General features: G+C 43.5%; 1 protein-coding gene across 1 annotated transcript in view; it reads left to right on the top strand.

Moving 5' to 3' along the window:
- The window catches only part of FKBP4 (FKBP prolyl isomerase 4), a 514,476-nt gene that overhangs the window by 87,989 nt on the left and 408,136 nt on the right, over positions 1–18,351 (top strand). The window contains exon 2 of the mRNA XM_044087184.1: positions 9,304–9,448. Coding sequence (XP_043943119.1) covers positions 9,304–9,448 — 145 coding nt within the window. The remainder of the gene's footprint in view (positions 1–9,303; positions 9,449–18,351) is intronic.

Genomic DNA, 18,351 nt, shown 5'->3' on the forward strand with positions numbered 1-18,351 from the left:
ATACATATGACCACCAATTTTTTAGAGTTTACATATCAATACAATATTGATTATGCCAACTATCTTGATATTACCATAACTAAGAACAGAGAAGATAAGCAATATAAATCTAAGGTTTATAGGAAAAGTTGCTTTTCCAATTCCTATGTACATTTCCAAAGTGACCATCCCTTATACTTGAAAAGAAATATTATTAAGGGGCAAATGGTCAGAGCTTCCAGGATGACTAGTGACAACATAGAATGTAAGCATGAAATGGACAAAATACAGGGTTTATTTAAGGAAAGGGGGTATCCCACTGAATTAATTAAGAACGTAAAAAGGGAGGTAATGAAAAAACGCAATACCCATTACCCACCCCTGTTAAAAGGCAATTTGGACGTGGCCAATATCAGGAAAACTAAAAATATGGGTATTGACAAAGAGGAAATTCCGAGACTGATATTTACATATCATAAGGGATGTGAGTGGATACAAAGGGGCATACATGAGGTTTGGAAAATCTTTTCAAGGATGTCCAACAATTCATCAATTTTTCAGCAACCTTTAAAATTCACTTACAGAAAAAATCTTAATTTTAAGAATTTATTTGAGAAGAAAAATCCATTAAAAGATAAGGGGGTGATAAATAAGATAGGAACACATAGATGTGGCAGGTGTGGGCAATGCTCCTTCATTTCTGGAAATAAGGAAATATTTGTGAAAGGTATTGGAAGAAAACTTAGGAGCAATGGGTACTTCACCTGCTACGCTAAGGGTGTTGTTTACCTTGCTTACTGTCGTACCTGTGGAGGATACTATGTGGGTAAGACGGAACGTCAGCTTAGAAAACGTATTTATGAGCATATGAGGGATATTACTAGAAGGAATGATAACAACGCCCTATTCAGACACACTAATATATGTGAAAAAGCTAATTTCAAATTCTGGGTGCTGGAGGAGGTGAAAGAGTGACAGGGGGTGGAGATTGGGAATCTCTGTTGGAATATAGAGAGTTAATTTGGCAGCTTAAATTAGATGTCTGCGGTCCCAAGGGGATGAATGATCATCTATCCATTAAACCAGCCCTGAAGCTCTTGGCAAATAACCCCAAATGAAAAATTTTTTTAATGCAGCTGTTTTGATATTTTAACATTATATATTATATATTTATTCAATGTATTCAATGTATTTAATGTATTCAAGTGCACTATGTTTCTATCCATTCATTCATTTATACTTTCATATGAAATTAATATTCAATGTTTAATATTCAATATTTAATATTCTATATTTAATATCCAATATTTAAAAACTTATTAATTGAGCATACACACATGTGGTTACATACATATATTTTTATTTTTATTTATTCACTAATTATTTATATTATATTGTATACAATGTCAATGGTTTTTATTGACTATATATATATATATATTATTTGGTTACTAGTAGGAAGGTATTTTTAGTGAGTTATTTAAATAGTATATGCAAAGCATACACACACATACACACTTTTATTTTTAATTTATATATCTCGATTCACATATTTATAGATGTATATGTTTTAGGAGTTTACATCAATGAACCATTATTTTTTGTATGACAAGTTATTTTATGAAGAAAAAGAGGAAAAAGTTTATATGTGTAACATTTTTACAAAAGGTTTTGAAGCACTTAAACGTTTTGGAGCAACAATTAACTAATTAACCAATGGTGGCTTGCTATGCTTTTATATTTAAGGTGTTCAATTCTAATTGATTTTGTGATTCTGATGAAGTTTACTAAGTGAAGACGAAAGCGTGCTCAATCACCAGTTCTATTTTTGTTTTGTGGTCTCTCTGATTTTATCGTGACTGGATTAATAAATACAGTACTTGGACTTATTCAGTGCTTGGACATTTTATTGTCGGTTAACCTGGTGACAGACCTTGGTTTTAGCCTGGAGGACAGCCCTTTATGGTACAGCGACGGATTTCTATCCTCACAGACGTTGCCTGTTCGATTCTCTCAGAGCGTCTTCTGTGTGGCGACGTGTGAATGGGCGTTCCTTCGTTGAAGGTTGTGCGTTAGGCCCAGCAAGCCAGCACATAAAAATCTACTGCCAATCATTAGCAGACTGGAGTTCCGCTGTGGCGACCCCTAACCGGGAAAAGCCGAAAGACACAACAACAAATTCACAGAAATGCCATGCAAGAATCTACTGAAATGCAGACACCCCAGTGAGGGCTGTTAAAATATTGCATACTTGATGTGAAGCGTGGCTAAGGTGGGAAGGGGGCATAAGAAAATTCTTCACCACTTATCAAAAGTGACACCTGTGCCAGAGGTCTGTGTCCCACTACTCCAGTAAGTTGGAAAAGCGAGCTTGAGGTGAAAAGGGGTGTTGTGCTAGGTAGGGTTCCTTTGGGTGCTGTGCTCTGTGGGTTGTTTAAATGAGAGAGAATAGGTTACTAGTTGATAGAGGTGGGAAAAGAAACTTTCATAACTTGTGATGGGGGGAAAAATAGCATTATTTTCTTTTTCTGCTGAATTCTTTCAGCACCAAGAACATTTTGTTTTTATTGGAAGTGCATGTAAAATTTAACTTAAGGCTGTGAAGCATTTCAGTTAAAACAATTTTAAATCCGAGCCCAAATACTTTTTGATTTTATAGCTGTTATACTGGCACATATTGCCAACACTGTAGAATCGTGAAGAGTGCTAAGTACATACAACTCTAATAGGTAACTTTATTTATTTATTTTTTTGCAATGAAACACTGTCCGCTATTTGTGCACTATAGGGATTCATAATACAACAATGTGAGAAATATGTGACACGAAGTTATATGTTGACCACCTGGCAATAAGTGAATTACGTTTAGGCATAAATGCTCATTTGTCATTTGCATGCACATCCAGGTCCAGTTTTTTTGTTTTGTCTTGTGAATAAATTTGTGCATCTCAATTTGCTGTGTTCTGATTGTGCTCATCATACGCAGGCTTATGTTGTTGAATACCGAACATGTTGTGGTGGGTTTTATTTTTTTTTTTAATTTGGCATTCATATAAATTTACATCCTGCAGTGAGTCAAGTTAAAATGTGCTCACCACTGACTTGGCCATTGTGTACTGCAGCATTTCTTTAGGAACAGAAGTAATGATAAATTTTAGTAAGACCGTCATCTGTTGCTTTTGTATGTAGAATGGGTGATATGAAGTTGTTCTATCTCGCCTTCATTCTCACTGATGGACTCTGCAAAATGCTAAAGCTTGAGGTCTTCAAACAGCTTGTGGCCTACTTCCTATCCCATGATGCAATAGTGCTTCCCCCAGATCTCATTTGCCACTGCAACAGATCGGGTGTTCGTCGAACAGCTCTGGCCAGTATTGCAGAACTTTGATTTTTTTTTTCTAGATAAACAATTTTTCATTCTTGTTTTAGTTGTAGATTACATTTAGCTACTTGAGACACTTGCCTCCTTTTGTTAGTGATAATTAGTGTTTTTCTCATTTTTCTTGAGGCTGTTTATCTTTAGGCCTATTTATAGATGACACTATTTTACTAGACTAGTGCTTAGATTTAGATATTGCTCCCTATCCTTTCTGCTTTATCAGTAGCCTGTTTTTTTTTTTTTTTATTAGGGAATTAATAATTCTATTTTTGCTATTACTTGCAATTACATTTTATTCAACCCTGTGGATTTTATTAGGGTTGTATAATTGTTGTTAGCTTGGTGTGTCATAGTTATTAGAGGTTAGTTTTAGATCCTCCTTTATTGGGACTATTTTCTGATATACATATATTTTATCTGTGTGTTTATACATATGTATTTCTTTTTATAAGTTAAAGTGATGTCTGAAAAAGCAAAATCTGGATTTAAGAAATGTCTGAAATCCAGGCAGAAGATGTCCATTACAAATGGATATACAAATTGTGCTTGTTTAGGTGAGCTTCACCTGCAGGAAAATTGTGCAATCTGTCACTCCTTTAGCTCTCTCGTTCTTCATGAATGCAAGAGTAAATTCATGGCAAGAAGTCTCTTGAAAGCCTCCTTTCAAGAAGGCTTAGACGAGGACTAGTCTCAGTAGTAGCCGGTCTCCAGCATTGGAGCAGATATCCCCCACTTAATCTCCTATTCTCCAGTCTGAGACATAATCTGTTGCTTCCTCAAGACTATTGGATAAGGATGTGGATCAAGTGGTACATAGACTCCTGCAGTCACAGGCACTAGCTAAAATTCTGTCCGGTTCGACCCGTAGGGCTTCAGAACCGACCCAGACTCGACCAGTTTCTTCATTTTTTCCTCAATTCTGACCCAAAATTTCAGAGCCGTAGTATCTGGAACTGATGGTTGTGGAACTGTCGGAGCCAACACCCATTGGACTTTAGATTCTGACTACTATGACTTTTTCAGTGCCTACGTTTGAGTCTTGGAGCCAACACTCAACAGTCGGGTCCAGAGAAAATAGTCGTACCGATCTTTCAGTGCCGACTTTGTCTCTCAGGACCTCTGCTCTGGTGAGCTCGGCACCTACCTCAAACTCGTAGCCCACGGTTTCGGCGCCACAGAGACTGCCTGTTTCTACGGATCCAGGTGTCTCTTCACTCTCCTCATAGCATCGAAAGCCCCGCAACTCCAGTCTGTTGTCCCCTCGGGCACATCATCGGTACCAGCAATCTCCTCCCCTAAAGTTCTTGTGTCTGCTCTGCTTCACTGATCCCTCAAAAGCGTACAGACTGAGTCTCCGGTCCCGTCATCGGGTGAGTCCTGTTCTAATGGGACTTCCCCAGAAGCACCCTCTGAGGAGGTTCCCAAGAAGATAACTTGCAAAAGGAAGCCTCTGGATTCCTCAAGAATCTATTACATCAGATATTGACTTAGAGGAGTCAAAAGGGTCCCCACGCTCCCCCTTTGTAGAAATTTCTTTTGGTGAGATCTTAGAAATCCTAAAACAGGGGTAGCTGGAATCCCCTTTAGGCTTTCGGGTCTCAACCCTCCACCTCTTGGGTGACTCCGCCCTTCAATGAGTTGATGGATCTTCTCTCTCCAAAAGGCATGCGAGTCCCTAGACCCAGTCACTCTGAGGCCAAATAAATTTATAACGTCACCTCAGGACAAGGCTTTCCTTACCAAAGGAGTACCCGTTGATGCTATGGTGGTGGCGGCAGCCACTAAGAAGGAGCAATTGGAGACCTCCACTTCTGTTCTTCCTCCTAATAGAGGTTCTAAGATCATGGAAAGTGCATGTTTAGTTCTTTGATCCCTGAACTATCACATTTCACCAGACTACACTGAGATCTTAAGGAGTTGGGAGGTACTCTACAGGGTGCTATAGTTGCGGGGGTCTCGGATTAGGTAACCTCCCAGCTTGCTACCCTAAATTCCCTTAACTCTTCTATGCATCTGATTTCATATGCAACGAATGGAACGAGTCGGGCAGCGTGTACAGGGATTGCTGTTCGGAGATTCTTCTAGATGCACTTATGTTCCTTTGCGGAGCCTTACAAGTCGTCCTTTGTAAACTCCCTCTGACGGTTCATCTTACCAGGTGTGAGCAAGATGGAAAGATGTCTGCCATAGGAGTCGTCTTTTCCACTCCTACCAGACCTTATCCTAAAGGTCAGTAAAGTGGGAAAATGTGGTTCCGTAAAGCCGAAGGAGCTTTCTTTGACACATGGTGAAACCCCCATCTAGAGGCAGAGGAGGCGGCAATAATAGGAGACGCTGTGCCCCCAGTCGAGGGGGCCTGAAAAATCAGGGTGATGGGTGTAGTTCTTTGGCAAGCCCTACCAGCGTTCCTGAAAGGAGGCAATCTGTCTGCCTCTGAAGGCAGTCTGGGGACGCTTATCTTTATACCCAGACACCTGGCTAAAAACCACAAAAGATCAGTGGGTACAAAGCATAATATCCAGAGGATACACTATTCCCTTTATTACCCCTCTACCCACTGTGAAAAAAATCCCAAATGTTCCACCTAATCACAGGGAACAGGCAACCATAGAGAGTATGAGGTTGCTAGAAAGAGTCATCCAACCAGTCCCAGCAGATCGGAGAGGATCCAGAACTTACTCAAGATTATTTTTAGTACCAAAGAAAACGGGACTGGAGACCAATTTTGGATCTCAGCAGGTTGAACAAATCTGTCAAGAAAACGGTTTCAGATGGCCGCGCTACAATCTGTACGCCTTTTCTAGGAAAAGACAATTGGATGTGCTCGCTACATCTCCAGGATGGTTACTACCATATAAAGATGGCCAGAACATCTAATGATCATCTGCGCTTTTGCCTCGGAGCCAGTCACTTTCAGTTTTCAGCTCTGGCCTTTGGTCTCACTACAGTCCCCAGAGTCTTCACCAAATGCATGGCAGTAATCATGGCTCACCTGAGGCGGTTAGGATTCCAGGTGTTTTTCCATATTTGGATGGCTGGCTCCTCACTGCCACCACCAAACATCAACCCCTCCACTCAAGGGAGACAACCTTAGATCTTTGCTGTCATTTGGGGAGCACTGTAAACTGGGACAATTCTGCTTTATAGCCATCCAGACATACCATCTTTATCAGAGCAGATCTCGACACAGTTTCCATGACCATAAAACTTCCAGTGGAAAGAGTGGTGAACCTTTGATGACAAATTCTGAATCTCATCACCAAACAGAGATCCCCAGTTTCAATAGTGCTCAAATTACTAGGGACCATGGCAGCAGCCATCATTGCTATTCTGTTAGGCTGAATGCACATGCAGATACTGCAATGACTGGTTTTCACACAATGGTCTTGTCAGGAACTTCCAATGTCTCACCACATTATAACAACAAAGCCATGCAAGAAGGATCTTATTTGGTGGCTGACCTCTCCTCAGGTGTTAATAGGACGTCCCTTTGTTCTTCCAATCCCGGTTGCCACTGTGACTATGTATGCCTCCCTGATTTGGGGGGGGGGGCATTTTCAGGGAAGGACAACCCAAGGCACGTGAGTGAATCACGAGGCTCATTTGCTTATCAGTGTCTTAGAGATGAGAGCGGTACATCTTGCATTGCAGTCCTTTCAAAACTAGGGACTATTGCAGTACAGATGAACATGCCAGTGGTCTGGTACATAAAGGAGGAACCAGATCATACCCCCCTTATGTCGAGACTCGAGAGGCCTTGAGAGTAGGGCAGTGAGCAATACCCACCCAGCCCTTTCGGATAGCAACACACATTCCGGGGGGGGGGGGGGTCCAGTGTGATAGCGGACAAGTTGAGCAGAGCAATACTGTCTCCTCAAGAGTGGTCCCTGAACAAAGTAGTGGAAAGGATATTCCACAGATGGGGCCAGCTTTGCTACGACCTCTTTTCGACCCCCTGCCAACACTAAATGCAGCAACTACTTTGCCCTGATCCTCCAACTCTGGAGATGCCCCATGGGGATGCAGTTGTACACAAAGATGGCTTCTGGGACTTCTTTATGGTTTTCCCCCGTTCCTCGGATACCCTGATTCTTACAGAAAGCCAGCACTCTGGGAAGGACCATTATTTTGATAGTCCCTTACTGGCCTCCTCAAATTTGGTTCCCCTTTTTGCAGCCTCATCGACTGGAAGAACCATGGATCCTGGACCCAGTTCCAGATCTTCAGATACATTCATCAGGCGTTCTTTATCCTGCAATTCATACCCTAAAATTTTACAGCTTGGCTGCTCCAGTTCCACGAATAGCCAGGTTTCACAATTTCCCCATACTTGATTTTTCGTAATGATAGAGTAACACTGAGAACAAATCTGTCATTCCTACCTAAGGTATGTTCGGAAACAAATCTCAACCAGACTGTAGAATTACCGGTGTGTTTTTTTTTTTTCCCCCAAATATACAAACAAAATGGAACACATGTCCATAGGCAACCTCGATTCTATTTAGACAGGACTAAGGACTTCTGGTCTCCTTTTCAGATTCAAAGAAGGGTACTCCGGTGGCAAAAAACACTTTATCAAAATGGTTGTCAGATTGTATTTCTTTCACATCTCTTCGCAGATAACATTAAATCAGAAAAGTCCAGGCTCACTCACCCCGGAAAATTTCCACTTCAGCCTTTATGGCACGGCTGCCAATAGATATTGTGCAGCAGCCACGTGGTCCTTAAGGCCTCCAGGGACAGGGTCTCCTTTGGTTCTGAGGGATATACTTCCATGAGCCACACAAGGAGATGGTGCTTGGGACATTGACCCATCGGTGAGAATGAAGGCGAGATGGAATAACTTCACATAACGAAGTTATGTACTTACCATAACGTTCCATGTGAGTTCATCTCGCCTTCATTCTTGCGTCCCACCCACCTACCCCCTACCTTTTAAAGTCTTGAGGACTGGGAAGTTCCAACAAGTCTTAATGATACTTTGTCCTTATCTACAGTGTTCTTATTTCAGTGACTATAGTCTTATGACTGGGCAAACAAGATCTGAGGGAAGCACTATTGCGTCATGGGATAAAGAGTAGGCCATGAGCTGTTTGAAGACCTTGTGCTTAGCATTTGGCCAAGTTGGAGCTGAGGATGGCTCCAAACCCATCAGTGAGAATGAAGGCGAGATGAACAACTCACATGGAATGTTATGGTAAGCACTTTTTTTTGTATTTTTTGTAGTATTATAGATGGTGTAAGTGGATCTATTTGACAGTATAGAATGGATTAAATAGCGAATGCTATTTAGTCGATCCGATACTGTCGAAATGGCAAAATAAAGAAGTCATGGAACATCAAATTTTTTCCCCAGGGAAAAAATTCGGTGGGCCGTCTTCGGGACTTTGCCATTTCCTCCACTATGGTGCAATCTCGGAGTTGGTATATTTTAAGTAGGGGGGTGTGTGGGGCAAAATCCCCCACTTAAATTTGTGTGTTAAGCTTTTATTTTTTTACGGGGCAGTGATTTTTTTCCCTGGGAAAAAATCTGCTGTTCCGTTCGATATTTTTAGATGATATCGGTATGATGAAATAGCGTTTGCTATTTTCATCGTACAGTAATATAGACACGTTTTAAGTTTGGATTGCTGGGGCATTTGTTTATCGTAATGAAATAATTTTGTAGATGAGTTAAGACTAGGTCACTTAGTGTTTATACATTCAGCTTAAATTTTTTCAAGTGCTGCATTGAGGGGGGGGGGGTTTGTATTCTTCATATTGCCCAGAATTGATGTCCACATTACTGTTGCCTAGATCCTGACCCATTTCTGTCCGTTATGTAGGTAAGCAATAGTATAAGCATGACTGTATACAATTTGCATTTCAGTGATTTGGAGGGCTTGAATTGCCAATTGGGGTTTTTAAGAGTTGGTTTTTAATTGCTAATTTACTGTTTCTCTCAGGTTATAAAGAAAGAAGGCAGTGGGACTGAAACACCAATGACTGGAGACAAGGTGTTTGTTCACTACACTGGAGAGCTGTTGGATGGCACAGTGTTTGACTCCAGCCGGGACAGAAATGATAAGTTCTCCTTTGAGCTTGGTAAAGGTAAGATATGCCTGGAAATGGGTGCGCATAACTAAGTAAATCCTTGTATGTGAACATTGCACTGCATCCTCTTTTCATTGCATTTTATTAACTTGCTAAGCACACTAGTTACTTTTTGGAGAGTGGTCAGTGGAAACTGTAGTTGTGGAGCATGCATTCCTTTATTGATCTGTTACATTTTTATTCATCAAATAGTCCAAACAAAAAAAAAAAAGGTAATAATTTCAGGTGGTTCAATACCAATATTTTTTTACAATACTCTGGTATAGGTTTATATAAGCTGCTTTAATGTATTAAACGTAGTAGTTTTATAAAACAATGTATTGTAAATTTAGTAGTATAGTTGAGTCTGAGATATGTGAATGATAGATGTAAATGTACAGTAGTCGATTACCCAAACTAATTGGGACCTAGGGTAATTCAGTTAAACCAATAACTGAACCGGATTAAAAAAAAAAAAAGATTTTTTTTTTCTTGCATGCAGGAATACACTTTTCAACTATTCAGCGCAGTGGATAGAGAAGAATATTTTTCACACTCGAGCTGGCTACAAGCTCAAAAAAACATGCTCAAGTAAATACGTATAATGTTTACATATTTTTTTCCTACAAAAAAACTTTAGAAGGCTGGTTCAGATAATTCACGTTCGGATACTCTACTCTCTACTGTATTCATTTCAGAGAAGCAGACTACAGTAGGCTTGACTTAATGTTGATAGAGTGTTAGCATGTGATGTATACATCCATTTGAAGTCATGAAATTAGTAAAGATAGGATGGGATAGAAGATATACAAGAATAACATTCCCTGTCAGCTTTACAGAATTGATTCATACTGGGTGTAAAGCAGAGTTCCCACAAAGGTTGAACAGATTTAAATATATGAAGGGAAAACAATGGTTTGGAGATGGTCCTCTCAGCAGAGAGGTGTGTAAGATGCAAAGTCATTCTGGGAAGAAATGAGAAAAGTCAAATGGCACATATATTTAAGTGCGTGCGACGTACCAGATTTTAATAGGTTGAGTGATTCTAGAGACATTGCGAAAAACTTGTTTGTTGGAGAATTATTTTGAGGGCTTTCTTGAACATCTAGAAGATGGTGATTTTCCTGGCCCTTTTAGAAAGGGCATCCCATATACTAAGAGTGAAACTGTTGTGGGGCATTTTAGGCCTTCTGTGGCAGTCTCCAGGAACTAATCAGGAGGTGGATGTTCATCGTGCATACAGCTGCAGTCATAACAGATGTGTTCTCCTGCCGTCAGGCAGGTCCTCAGTCGGCCGAATTCCAAAGTCTAGGTCCGGTGTCGGTTGTCGTCTCTTCTTCCCTGACGTCAGTGCGACAGGGGTACAAAAGAACCAGCCGACGCCATTTTCTTCAGTCTTTCTTGCCGCGTGGTGCCCGAAGCAGAAGCAGTTCGCAAGTGCCGGTCGGCCAGCTCCTGAAATTACGAAAATTTTGCAACCAAAATCTTCTTGAAAGCCAAGTACCCCATTGGGGAAACTTTTCTTGCCTCAGACCGATGTCAGACAAAGTTAATAATTGTATTTCATGTGGGAAGCAAATACCACGACATCTCGGTCTGTCGTTTTTGTGCTACATTCAACAAACGCACCATTAAGCGTCGGGCGGAGTTCGCCCAGCACTATTTTGGCAAAAAAATTAACTACATTATGTCGTCTGATACTCAGACTCCAGTTTTGACTAAAAGACGCAAAGATAAGGACCGACACACGAGGTCCGCGGCCTCTACCGACACCACGCCAAAGCCGACTACAGGTGGTCCGGTTCTCAGCGAGGCGCCTACGCAGCCCCTGCCTACCGACGACACTTCATTGGCGGTGTCTCCTGTGCCCGAGGTTGCAGGCTCCTTGGCCCCCACACCCCGACTACAGATACCAAAGCCACTCTAGGCGGTGAAACTCAGACTGTAGACAGGTCTGCCTCCTCTCAAGGTGTCTTCAGGCCTTCCTCTTCTTTTTCCATCAAGGCTTTCACTAAGTCTAAAGCAGCCTTGCATTCTAAGAGACAAGCTACTCAGAGCCCTTCTCCAGGCCCCATGCCTAAAAAGCAGATGCTTAAAATGGCTGAGGATTTAATTACTCTTATTAGGGGTTCACACCCCCCCCCCCCGGACAAAAGGCCCAGAGTGGAGGAAGAATCCCCCTCCTCGGACCAGGCCTCCATTATTTCAGAGCACTCTGAACAGGAACATTCTTATTCCCCTTTTGAAGATTCTGATGCAGAGGAGTCCATTCCCTCTGCCCCCCCCCCCCCTGAGGATTACTCTTTTGTGGAAACCTTGCATACCTTGAGGGAACACTTCCACTGGGAAGGCCAAGAGTACTCTGATTCCAAGAAAAGGCTTAGGGATTTTCTCTTGTTCCCTCAGCACAGGCCTCTGGCTATACCTCCTGTCTTAGACATACTAGAGGATATGTATTCGGAGGCCTGCCTTAACCCAGAGACTCTACCTCCAGCCCCAGTCAAGCCTGACGGGTACTACCGGGTTCCTGACTCACACCAATTCTTATACAGAAGCCATGCGGCTGACCCAGAAACTATCTCACAGGGCCCCAAGGGAATTGAGGCCTCCACTGCTAAAAATCCATTACCTTCGGAGAGAGATTCCAGAGCTTTAGAAAGGTGGGGAAAAAAGGTATACACCTCGGCCACCTTAACCATGAGGGCATTAAACTGCCAGTTCCATATGTTAAAGTACCAACAGATGTCCTTCAAGAATGCAACTGCAGTCCTGACATATGGGTTGTCCTGCCTCAGGCAGCCCTTCGGTCGGCCGGATTCCAAAGTCTGGGTCCGGCGTCGACTGTCGCCTCCTCCCCGACGTCAGAGCGGCTGGAGTATAAAGGCATCCGCCGACGCCATCTTCTTGGTCTTTCTTGCCGCGCGGAGCCTGAAGCAGAAGCAGTTCGCAAGTGACGGTCGGTCAGCTCGTGTGTTTTCAGTTACCGAAGTCATCTAAAAGCGAAGTACCCCGTTGGGGAACATTTTTTCTTGCCTCAGCCGATGTCAGAAAAAATTGAAAAAGTTAATTGTTTGTCTTGTGGTAAACAAATACCTCATAAGGACTTCCATTCTTACTGCCTCCCTTGCCTGGGCCCAGACCACGACGTCTCGGCCTGTGCTTGCTTTAATAAGCGCACACTCAGGCATCGGGCAGAATTTGCCGAAGACTTTTTTGGCGAATCTTTCGCTTATATCATGCCGTCGGAACAACCGACAGCACAGTCTACCAAAAAGGACCAGGACGGGACCGACATCCTCGGCCCGCGTCGTCCCACAGATACCACGCCTAAGCCCTCCACACGCATCGGTCCCGCCGGGCGGTAATTCAACTGCCCCAGGCCGACGACACCGCTTTAACGTGTTCTTCGGTCCCGGAGATTTCAACGGTGCCGGTTGTTGATTTTCCTCCAGAAACCGAAGCTCTAGATTTACCCAACACCATTCCTGTGGACAAGGTTACCCCTGCACATGGGGCAGCTAGGCCTCCGGTATCCATGTCCGTCAAGGCCTTTGCACGTGCTAAGGCTGCCAGCCAGGCCAAGGCCCATCCTAAATCTACTTCTCAGGGCCCCTCATGACTCTTGCTGCAGATCTAATCTCTCTTATCAGGGGTTCTCAGCCGCACCCAGACAGAGGTTCTCAGCTGCCTGCAGATAAAAGGCCTAGAACTGAGCAGACACCCTCTCTTCAGATGAAGCCTCTGGGGATTCAGAGCACTCGGATACCCAGGAAGAATCCTTCCAGGCCTATGAGGACTCTGATGCTGAGGATTCAATTCCCTCTGCCTCCCCTCCAGAGGATATTTCTTTTGGTGAAGTTCTCCACTCCATGAGCGAACATTTTCAGTGGCAGGGTCAGGAATTTTCTGACTCCAGGAAAAGGCTACGTACCTTCCTTAAGCTACCCCAACACAGACCTTTAGCTATTCCTCCAGTGTTGGATGTCCTTGATGTATACTCAGACTCCAGTGCTTCGCCTGATTCTCTCCCTCTTGCTCCTGTCAAGCCTGACTGATATTACAGGGTCCCTGAAACCCATAAGCATCTCTTTAAGGCCCACTCTGTGGATCTAGAAACTATTTCATAGGGCCCGAAAGGAGTGGCTACTTCCTCGGCCAAAAACCCTCTGCCCGCTGACAGGGAAGCTAGGTCCCTGGAGAGATGGGGCAAAAAAGTTTATACCTCTTCCACCCTTGCCATGAGGTCACTCAACTGCCTTTTTCATATGTTTCAGTACCAGGATTACTTAATGGATGATTTGCAGAAAAAGTTAGCCTCTCCTGAGCCTATAGATAGAAAGGCATTGCAGGATTTGGTTCATAATACTCAGCAGGTTAGCAATCATTTTCTTCAGTGTGGTTATGATGCTTTGGAAGCTTCATGTAGGGCAGCCATGACAGGGGCCGTTATACGTAGACATGCTTGGTTGAAAGAACAGCCACTGCCAGACCATGTTAAAGTTAAGCTCCTGGATGCACCTCTGGAAAAACTGAAGCTTTTCGGTGCTAATGCACAGGATGTGTTGAAGTCTATGGAGGAAAAGGCAAAATCAGTACAGACTGTCAAAGATTTCCTCCAGGTTCAGCCTCCCAGATTCAGCAGGAATTGGCCTTCAAAGAATTAGTCCTTTCCAGACTCGGACAAGTTTCAAAGGGGGAAAAAACTGGCGTGCTCGAGGTAGAGGGCAATACCGAGGCTCCTACAGGGGCCGCCAATGGCAACCACCAAATCAGAGAAGTGGCGCAGGGAGTTCACCTGCACCACAGGGACAATCACAATGACTTGACTTCCACTCCGCCTACCAAGGCTCAAAGAGAAGCACCTCTAGGCGGAAAATTATCCTTATTCTCAAAGAACTGGCACATTTTAACCAAGGACAAATGGATTCTGGACATAATAGACAGAGGTTACAGGTTCCACTTCCACACCTTACCAACAAGACAAGGCATGCCAAACCTGCCACAAAATCAAAGGGCAGAGGCTCTCTTACAAGTTTCAAAGCTGTTACAAATAAAAGCTATAGAAAAGGTTCCTCCTCAGGAACAAGGCCAGGGATTCTATTCAAGACTGTTCCTTGTTCCAAGAAAAGAAAAGCAATGGAGGCCTATACTGTACTTGTCCGTTCTAAACACCTTTCTCATTGTGCCAAAATTCAAAATGCTGACGTTACAGCAACTCCTTCCCATGCTGGGCAAGGGGTCTTGGCTGGTTACTCTGGACCTCAAGGAGGCATACCTGCATTATGTCCCAATCAGACAGCTGCAGAAGATACCTCAGATTTCTTGCAGGAACAGAGCATTATCAATTCTCAGCATTGCCGTTTGGCTTATCTACTGCGCCCAGAGTATTCACGAAATGCCTGGCATCAGTAGTTGCACATTGCAGACTCCAGGGGATTCAAATATACCCTTACCTGGACGACTGCCTCATACAAGCGGACAGCAAACAAACCTTGATAAAAAACTGGACTATGTCATTCAGTTGCTACAGGCTTTGGGATACACAGTCATCATTCAAAAGTCAAGACTATTGCCATCCCAAAAGATTATTTTTCTAGGAGCAAAACTGGACACACAATCACAAATGGCTTTCCTCACAGAGGAGAAACAGCATTTACCAGATTACTTCAAAAGCCTAGCAAAACTTACCCAGCTGACCGCAAGGAAGATCCTGCAGGCCCTGGGTTTCATGGCATCTTGCATTCTTCTGATCCCTCTGGCAAGACTACACATGAGAAAGCTACAATGGTACCTAAAAAGCTTATGGTCTCCACACAGCCACAACCTAGAAGACGTAATACCACTCATTCCATGCCTGCAAAGGGAATTTTTGTGGTGGGCTCAAGCAAGCCATTTAAACAAAGGCATGCCTTTCAACAAAGTTCAAGCAAGTCAAACCATTACAACAGATGCCTCAGATCATGGATGGGGGGCACACATGGAGGACAGATGCATTCAAGGTCAGTGGACTCCCACGGAAATGCCTCTGCACATAAATCAAAAAGAGATGTTGGCAGTGATGCATGCAATAGAAGCCTTTGGAAAATCTCTTCAACAAGGCCATCTGCTAATAAGGACAGACAACACCACTGTCATGTGGTATATAAACAAACAAGGAGGCACTCGCTCATATCCCCTCTGCAAACTAACAATAGCTCTTTGGGAAAAGTCCCTGAAATTGAACATCCATTTGCAATCCCAGTTTGTTCCGGGCAAGGACAATGTTCTGGCGGACAGGTTGAGCAGAAATTTCGTGGATCCACACGAATGGATGCTGCATCCACACATTTTCTCACAAATAACTGCATGGGGAAGACCGGACATAGATCTCTTTGCTTCTCATCTCAATCACCACCTGGACAGGTTCTGCTCAAGGACACACCATCCTCTAGCCTGGAGAACGGATGCTCTCTCCTTCAGCTGGAATACCCTAAAATCTATGCATTCCCTCCTCTACCATTACTGACCAAGGTGTTACTGAAGATCAAAGCAGAGCAACAAAAGGAATATTGATAGCTCCAGACTGGCCGAGGCAGCATTGGTATCCCTTGCTACTGAGCATAACTCGCACCAAACCGTGGCCCTTGCCCCAGTGGCCTCTGCTCCTAACTCAACACAATTACAGGACTGTTCATCAAAACCTGCAAACATTACAACTGACAGCTTGGAGGGTTCCATGACTTTGACCCATGTCCCCCTCTCCGAAAAGGTTCAGGAAATCTTTCTGGAAGCACGCAGACCTTCCACCAGAAAAACCTATTCGGCCGAGTGGAAGAGATTCATCATCTGGAATGCCAAAAAGGGCCAGGATGCATCAGTGATGAGCATACCTCGGATATTAGAATACTTGGCAGAAATGTTTCATAGTGGCCCCTCATATTCTTCCATTAAAATTCACGCTTCAGCAATCTCAGCAAATTAAAACTGTGACCCACCTGTGTTTTCGCATCCCTTGCTAAGACAGTTTCTAAGAGGGATAAAGAATATCAAACCTCCCAGAAAACCACCAGTTCCTGCATGGGACCTCAACTACGTCTTGGAAAAATTAACTCTTCCTCCTTTTGAACCAGCAGCATCTTCAGAAATGCAATTTCTCTCCTGGAAAACTGTCTTCCTGTTGGCAGTTACTTCAGCAAGAAGAGTCTCGGAGATACAGGCCCTCATGGCAGTACCTCCCTTTCTCATTTTTCATCAGGACAGAGTTTCTCTAAGGACCAATCCTTCATTCATGCCAAAAGTGATATCCAGGGTGTCTCTAAATCAAGCAATTCACCTGCCTACTTTCTTTCCCAATCCTCTAAAGGGGAAAAGCTGCTGCATACTTTAGACATACACAGACAATTACGCTACTACTTGGACAGAACAAAGACCACCAGGAAGTCTGACCAACTATTTGTAGCCTATGTTGCCGGAGTGCAAGGAAAGGCAGTCTCCAAACAAATAATTTCAAAATGGATTGGATACTGCATCAGATTCTGTTACTCCTTCCATGGAAAGGGTGTGCCAGCCAATATTAGGCCACACTCAACCAGAGCTATAGCCACATCCACAGCCTTTCTAAGAGGAGTGGCTACAAAGGACATTCTAGAGGCTGCTACATGGAGCTCCATGCATACATTTACCAAACACTACAACCTGCCTTTATACTCCAGATCCCGAGCAGGCTTTGCTTCTGCAGTCCTGCAGGGTCTTTTAGCTACACCATCCCTTGCTTAGATCCTACCACCCCCAGCTTGGCTATGGTATTCAACCCATATGTCAGGACTGCAGTTGCATTCTTGAAGGACAGTACAGTTTTGTACCTACCATAAATGTAGATGTCCGATAGATATGCAACTGCAGTCAGGTTTTCCTTCCCTCCTACCCCTCTGCTTTTTTCCTTGGGTCCATTCCCCCTCTCCTTTTTAGCTGGGGATATCTGTTATGGTGTATCTGTTTATTACTGTTGTGCATGTCTGGAATTTTTTGCTTATCCATTCACAAAATTTAGCCTTCCTTGGAGGGCACCTGGCATCTGGGGCAAGAAACACTGAAGAAGATGGCGTCAGCGGATGCCTTTATGATGTCAGGGAGGAGGCAGCGACATCAGCCGAAGCCGGACCCAGACTTTGGAATCCGGCCGACCGAAGGGCTGCCTGAGGCAGGACAACCCATATGTCAGGACTGCAGTTGCATATCTATCGGACATCTACATTTATGGTAGGTCCAAAACTGTACTTATCTGTTATCCCAGTTGAGAAGCAAAATGTCACAACCTGAACGACCAGACTTAAGGAGTTGCAGGATTTGATGCATAGTGCAGACCAAGTGGGTAAACATACCTTGCAATGTAGTTTTGATGCTCTAGATGCCTCCTGTAGAGCTGCTGTTACAGGATCAGTCATACCTAGACATGCCTGGCTCAAGGAGCAAACCTTACCAGATCATGTCAAAGCTAAATTACTAGATGCCCCTCTACAAAAAGATGTATTATTTGGTGTTAAAGCTGAGGAAGTATTAAAGAAAATGGAGGAAAAGGCTAAATCAATGCAAACGGTGAAAGATTTTCTACAGGTACAACCTCCGCGTTTCAGTAGAAATTGGCCTTCCAAAAATTGTTCCTTTCCAGCCACGGACAGACCCCAAAGAGGTAGATACAGGCGCCCGAGGGGCAGGGGCCAAGCTCAAGGATCGTTTAGAGGCAGACAATGGCAAGCTCCTACACAAAGAGGTGGTGAGGATAGTTCACAGCCATTCAGAAAGCAAACCCAATGACTTTCCCCTTTGCATGCCAAGCAAGGCTCAAATGGCAGCACCCTTAGGCGGAAAACTGGCATTATTTTCGAAAAATGGCATATTGTCACAAAAGACAAATGGATCCTGGACATTATAAACGGAGGCTA

This window comes from Protopterus annectens, chromosome 11.part0 (genome assembly GCF_019279795.1).
Source record: "Protopterus annectens isolate FY-2018-M chromosome 11.part0, PAN1.0, whole genome shotgun sequence".
Classification (NCBI taxonomy): Eukaryota; Metazoa; Chordata; order Ceratodontiformes; family Protopteridae; genus Protopterus; species Protopterus annectens.